At 34.4% G+C, this 7,293-nt stretch overlaps 1 protein-coding gene across 1 annotated transcript; it reads left to right on the forward strand.

The window, feature by feature from the left end:
* The first annotated feature begins 1,278 nt into the window (after positions 1 to 1,278).
* LOC127552756 (interferon alpha-1-like) lies at positions 1,279 to 1,827 on the forward strand. The gene has a single exon (XM_051983061.1). The coding sequence runs from the start codon at positions 1,279 to 1,281 to the stop codon at positions 1,825 to 1,827; it is 549 nt and encodes a 182-aa protein (XP_051839021.1).
* The last annotated feature ends 5,466 nt before the right edge of the window (positions 1,828 to 7,293 follow it).

Here is a 7,293-nt window from a genome sequence, read left to right on the forward strand (position 1 = left end):
AGGAAGGGAGAAAGAGAAAGAGAAAAAAGAATGAAGGAAGAAAGAAAGAAAAAAAAAAAAAAAAAAAGAAAGAAGGAAGGAAGAAAAAAGAAAGGAAGAAAGAAGGAAGGAGGGAAGGGGAAAAAGGAAGGAAGGAGGGAAAGAAAGAGAAAGAGAAAAAAGAAAGGAAGGAAGGAAGGAAGGAAGGAAGGAAGGAAGGAAGGAAGGAAGGAAGGAAGGGAGAGAAAGAAAGAGAAAGAGAGAAAAAAGAATGAAGAAAGAAAAAGCAAAGAAAGAAGGAAGAAGGAAGGAAGGCAAGCAGAAAGAAAGAAAAAAGAAAGAAAGAAGGAAAGAAAGAAAGAGAAAAAAGAAAGGAAGGAAGGGAGAGAAAGAAAGAGAGTAAGAGAAAAAAGAAAGAAACAAAAAACAAAGAAGGAAGGAAGAAAAAAAGAATGGAAGGGAGAAAGGAAGAAGGAAGGAAACAAGGAAGGAAGGAAAGAAAGAGAGAGAGAAAGAGAGAGAGAAAAAAGAAAGAAACAAAGACAAGCAGAAAGAAAAGAAACAAACAAAGAGAGAGAGAAAGGAGAAAAGAAGGAAGGAAGGAAGGAAGGAAGGAAGAAGGAAGGAAGGAAGGAAGGAAGGAAGAAAGAAAGAAAGAAAGAAAGAAGAAAGAAAGAAAGAAAGAAAGAAAGAAAGAAGGAAGGAAGGAAGGAAGGAAGGAAAGAAAGAAAGAAAGAAAGAAGAAAGAAAGAAAGAAAGAAAGAAAGAAAAAAAGAAAGAAAGAAGGAAGGAAGGAAGAAGGAAGGGAGAGAAAGAAAGAGAGAAAGAGAGAAAAACGAATGAAGGAAGAAACAAAAAGCAAGGAAAGAAGGAAGACAGGAAGAAAGAAAGAAAGAAAGAAAGAAAGAAAGAAAGAAAGAAAGAAAGAAAGAAAGAAAGAAAGAAAGAGGAAACGAAAAAAAGTTACTTCTAAACAAAGAAAAAAAACAAAACAAAAAAACAAAACCTTAATCTGTAAAACTTTCCCCACGTATATTAAAAGGACTTTAATGACATCTTCCAAAGAATGCAGGAACAATGTAAAGACAAGCATAAAGAGCAGTTTCAGTCTAAGAAATGTCTCTCAGAAGTATTTAAGAGAATGGCCCTGAGATACTGGCACAAAGTATTTAAGAGAGTGGCCCTAAGATACTGGTGCAAAGTATTTAAGAGAGTGGCCCTGAGGTTAGAATTTGAGATACTGGGACAGGCTCACAGGTTACCTAGCTAAGTCAACACCACACGATTTTCAGTGTCATCATGACCTCCTGGAGCGTGTCAGTTGCCCTGGTTCTGCTGTGCTCCAGCACCCTCTGCTGTCTAGGTTGTGACCTGACTCAGGGCCTGCAGGAAGACTTTTCTTTTCTGAACCAAATGAGTACATTTTTCCTGCTGCCATGTCTGAAAGACAGAACCAACTTCAACTTCCCAAAGGAAGCTGTGGAGGGCAGCCAGCTCCAGAGAGAAAATGCTACAGCCATTGTGCACGAGACCCTCCAGCAGGTCTTCACCATCTTCAGTCTGAATTCCACTCCTGCTGCTTGGAGTCAGACCCAGCTCAAGCAACTGCTCATTGGACTGGATCATCAGCTGGACCAACTGGAGCAGTGTCTTGGACAAGATGTGGACCGGGAAGAGCCTTCCTTGGGGAGTAAAAACTCTAGACTGGGCCTGACGAGTTACTTTCAAGGAATAAGGCAATACCTGCAAGACAAAGAGTACAGCCGCTGTGTCTGGGAAATTGTGAGACTAGAGATCAGGAAGATCTTTTTATTTATGAACAAATTCACAAGAAATCTAAGGAACTAATATTTTTCCTATTTTATTATGTCATGGAAATGCTTGTTTTATTTCTTAAATTTGGAATGAAATAAATATTTTTTAAATAAAAAAAAATCTCAGGAACTAAAGAAATGGACTCCTAGGATACATTAGCTCCTTGATTAATTCCCTATTTATGAAAACCAAGTAGTCAGTCATTGGAAAAGATATTTCCAAAAGGAATTGAAATACATCTGTATTAACTAAATTATTTTAAGTCAATATGAGTTGATGATTCATATACTGAAAGAGGAGAATCCAGAGAATTTTCTTGATAGAATTGAATTGCTTCAATGTTTTATAATTTGTATTTACCCTGCTCATAATATTTATAATATTTGAACGTCATCTCACACAATTTATTACAATTAGCTCTAAATGGATATAAGTCCTAGAGAAAAGAATTCATAGCATATTAAAGATGCTTTTCACAACTATGGATAAGGAACTTTTTTTTTAAAGCAAAAAAAGGGATAGAAAGGATCCCAAGATATAAAAGTTAAAAGATTAAGATCAATTATTTCAACATAAAATTCATTTGATGTGCCTTTAGTTTCAAACTGTTTTACTAATAAGTATTCATGGAAAAACTAATAAATACTGCAGAGTTGTAGATTAAAAGTGGAGTTCAATACCTCAACAATGATACTGTATGAGGATGTATTCTGAGGGAAGTGTATTTCTTCGACAAAGAGATCTAACTCAGTTTCAATTGATCAAGGATGGACAGAAAGAGCTACACCCAAAGAAAGAACACTGGGAAATGGATGTAAACTGCTTGCATTTTTTTTTCTTCCTGGGTTATTTATACCTTCCGAATCCAATTCTCCCTGTGCAACAAGAGAACTGTTTGGTTCTACATACATATATTGTGTCTAGGATATATTGCAACGAGATTATAAATAAATTAGAGGAACATAGAATAGTTTACTTCTCAGACTTGTGGAAGAGGAAGAAATTTATGATCAAAGAAGAACTAGAGATCATTATTGATCACAAAATAGAAAATTTGATTACATCAAATTAAAAAGTCTTTGTACAAACAAAACTAATGAAAACAAAATTAGAAGGGAAGCAACAAACTGGGAAAACATCGTCACAGTTAAAGGTTCTGATAAAGGCCTCATTTCCAAAATATATAGAGAATTGACTCTAATTTATAAGAAATCAAGCCATTCTCCAATTGATAAATGGTCAAAGGATATGAACAGACAATTTTCAGATGATAAAATTGAAACTATTTCCACTCATATGAAAGAGTGTTCCAAATCACTATTGATCAGAGAAATGCAAATTAAGACAACTCTGAAATACCACTACACACCTGTCAGATTGGCTAAGATGACAGGAAAAAATAATGATGAATGTTGGAGGGGATGCGGGAAAACTGGGACATTAATGCACTGTTGGTGGAGTTGTGAACGAATCCAACCATTCTGGAGAGCAATCTGGAATTATGCCCCCAAAGTTATCAAACTGTGCATACTCTTTGATCCAGCAGTGCTCCTTCTGGGCTTATATCCCAAAGAGATACTAAAGAAGGGAAAGGGACCTTTATGTGCCAAAATGTTTGTGGCAGTCCTGTTTGTAGTAGCTAGAAACTGGAAAATGAACGGATGCCCATCAATTAGAGAATGGTTGGGTAAACTGTGGTATATGAATGTTATGGAATATTATTGTTCTGTAAGAAATGACCAGCAGATGAATACAGAGAGGCTTGGAGAGACTTATATGGACTGATGCTAAGTGAAATGAGCAGAACCAGGAGATCATTATACACTTCAACAACGATACTGTATGAGCATGTATTCTGATGGAAGTGGATTTCTTCGACAAAGAGAAGATCTAACTCAGTTCCAATTGATCAAGGATGGACAGAAGCAGCTACACCCAAAGAAGGAATACTGGGAAATGAATATAAGCTGTTTGCATTTTTGTTTTTCTTCCCAGGTTATTTTTACCTTCTGAATCCAATTCTCCCTATGCAATAAGAGAACTGTTTGGTTCTACACACATATATTGTATCTAGGATATACTATCTCATATTTAACATGTATAAGACTGCTTGCCATCTGGGGCGGGAGAGTGGAGGGAGGGAAGGGAAAAGTCAGAACAGAAGTGAGTGCAAGGGATAATGTTGTAAAAAATTATCCAGGCATATGTTCTGTCAATAAAAATTATTAAAAAAAAAAAAAAGAGAACATTTATTTGAAAAGAATGAAATAAAGGACTTGGGATGAAATGACTAGATCTGTATAGAAACTTTAAACAGGAAACTCCAGATTAAAGAGAAATACAAAAAAGTAAACGCAAATGAACAATGATAAAGAACAATAGTAAAGTGTTTAGCTTCTAATGCGAGGAGATGATACACGTGTCTTTCTAAACCTTATGAGCATCAGCTGTCATGGAGGGAGTCTAATTAGACAGATGGTCTGAGACTGGTTCTTGATAATTGATAATCTTAAAAAAAAAATAAGGGAAAAAGAACATCCTGGGACAGAAGGAGGGAAAGGAAAGTTTGGGAAAATCCTCTGGCATAATCTGGCATTATATCTATACAAACAAGAAGGAAGGGGGTGAGAAAACAGTTCAACAAGTTATGATATTTAAATGTGATAAAATACTGTTATACACTAAGAAATTATGAAGAGAATAGATTCAGAGAAACCTGGGAAGATGAGTAAACTGTTAAAAGATTGAAAACAAAATCAGGAGAATATTATATACAATGACAAGAATATTGTAAATACAAACAGCTTTGAAAGACTTAGGAACTCTGATTGTTATGGTGGCCAACTATACTGCTAGAAGACTAATGATAAAACATGCTACCTCAGAGCATAGAATAAGATGTATATGTACATAATACGTGTATACACAGACATGGAGAATGTAAAAGTATGTTTTGCTTTATTGTAATGTGTTTTTTCCTTTTTTTTTTCATTTGGGGAAGAGAGGCAGATTTTTGTTGATTGAAAAAAAATTAAGTTTAATTTTTTAAAAGTGCCATAGAGGACTTGGATCTTTTTAAACAATGAAGTGAGTCAGGACAATTTCAATAGATTTGTGATGGAGAGAGCCATTTGCATCCAAACAAAGGACTATGGTGACTAAATATGGATCAAAACATCATGTTTTCACCTTTTTTGTTGCTGTTTGCTTGTTTTATCTTCTTTCTCATTTTTTTTCCTTTTTTATCTGATTTTTCTTGTGCTGCATGATAAATGTGGAAATATGTTTAGAAGAATTGCACATGTTTAACCTATATTGGATTGCTTGCTCTCTAGGGAAGGTGGCTAGGAGGAAAAGAGGGAGAAAAATTTGGAATACAAAATTTTACAAGAGTGAATGAGGAAACCTACCTTTGCATGTATTTTGAAAATAAAAATTATTATTTTAAAAAGATAAGTTTTATTGAACAGAATAGAAAAAGTATATTCTAGAAATAGTTATTATTTTGAAATAAAAGTCATCAATAAAACTTTTTAAAATATGTTATCATATAATAAAAATAAGTGATTTAGACCACATGATTCCTAAAAAAAGTGCCATAGATAATATTCAATGCAATGACCATTTTAAAACACCTATTATATGCTAAAAAACCAAATAACTAATTTAGAGATATAAAATAATATAATCTTGCCCTCAGAAAACTTCCATTTTAGAAGATAGATACATTTGATTAAATAAATATGATCCAAGATAGTATGAGACAAAAAGCAAAAAAGAAAACAAAAACTTAATTAAAAATTTATAAGGCACAGATCATTATCTACTAAGAGACTTAGAGAAAGTATTACTTGTACTGAGCCTTGAATTTAGAAAACAATTTAACAAAGAACAAACTGAAGGAGATTTTTAGCAGTTCTGGTTGGTGACATATAATGGAAGTACAGCATGAAGAAAGTTCTGAAAAGGAACTAGAATTATATAAAGCAGTGGTATAACATTCAGATAGAAATGGGGGCCACTGAACTATACATAAGGATCTCTTTGGATCTCATTAACTTAACATCTATGTTCTATTGTACCTTTATTTATTTTGTTATATTACCCAATTACATTTTTTGGCAAGGCAATTGGGCTTAAGTGACAGCAGGTTCACCTAGCTAGTAAGTGTTAACTGTCTGAGATCTGATTTGAACTCAGGTCCTCTTGACTCCAAGGCTGATATTCTATTGACTACATCTTCTAGCTGCCTCAATTCTCAATTACCTTTTAATTTGGTTCAGGACAAACCCATGTATTTGGTATCCCTGATATAAAGTATCAAAGATAAGATGAAAATAGACACTAGAACTCCAATCTATGCAATTTGTAACTTATTATATTAGCAAAAGAGAACTCAATGATCTCTTACTTGCAAAAACCAATTGCTTTTCTCAGTTCTCATTTTTTTCTGCATCGTTTGACATCATTGACCACTATTCTACTCCTGGATACTCCCTTGTTCCATGAATCCTCTGTAATTATTGTTTTGCTTCTTCCCTTTCTATCTCCCAGGTCTCTTGTCAGATCCCTGAACTTTTTGGGGGGTAGACAAATGGCAATCCACATGTCTATTCATTAGGGTTTTAGAAGCCTTTTGAATTCCAACTTGGAGAGAGAAGACATTTGCATCCAGGAGATCAATTAGGAATAGTTAGTGTCACAGAAATGGTGGCTACTGGATAATGGATATTGTGTAAATCAAGCTAATAGAACTGAATCAATGCCAGGGAGTGAGTGAGGTCAAAGATGAGTTCTAGACTCCAAATCCAAGGGACTGGGAAATAGGAATTAAAGGCAATTGGTTTAGGCAATTTTAGGGGGAGGGTTGATAACGAGTTTAATTTTGGTTACATTGAATTGGAAGTGTCAAGGGTTATTCATGTGAAGATGTTCAGCAGAAGACTCCAAAGAAATTGGAGTTGGATATATAGGACTGAAAGAACTCTGATAAGACTTAACAAGGGATCAGATGGAGCCAGCTCCAAAGTCTTGCAAAAACTGTTAAATTTTCAGTATAAGCATTTACAACATAAAATTTAGCAATCAATACAAATCAACACTTGATTTATTGTTTTATTGGTTGGTGATGGTAATGCAGGTAAGGCTTGAAAGCATATGTACATACACGTGGAAGGTGGAAAACAGGGGAGAGCAAACATTTACTAGATTATCCCTAAATTGTTCTACTTTTAAAAAAGAAATTACTCAAGTTCAGTAGAAATGCAATAGAATACTCAAGAATTAAATCATCATCAGACTGGAGGCCTACTAACTCTTAGACTAATAACAATAATTAATAACAATAATAACTCACATATTTAACCTTTTAAAGTTTCAAAGTTTAAGCTTTTTATCTCAGTTGAGCCTCTCAGCACTCTGAATATATCCATAAAAGTAGGAAAATATATAGGAAGAAGACAGAGTCAAGGGCACTTAGGCAAAACCTGCATGGTAGCT

Source organism: Antechinus flavipes, chromosome 1 (assembly GCF_016432865.1).
Source record: "Antechinus flavipes isolate AdamAnt ecotype Samford, QLD, Australia chromosome 1, AdamAnt_v2, whole genome shotgun sequence".
NCBI lineage: Eukaryota > Metazoa > Chordata > Mammalia > Dasyuromorphia > Dasyuridae > Antechinus > Antechinus flavipes.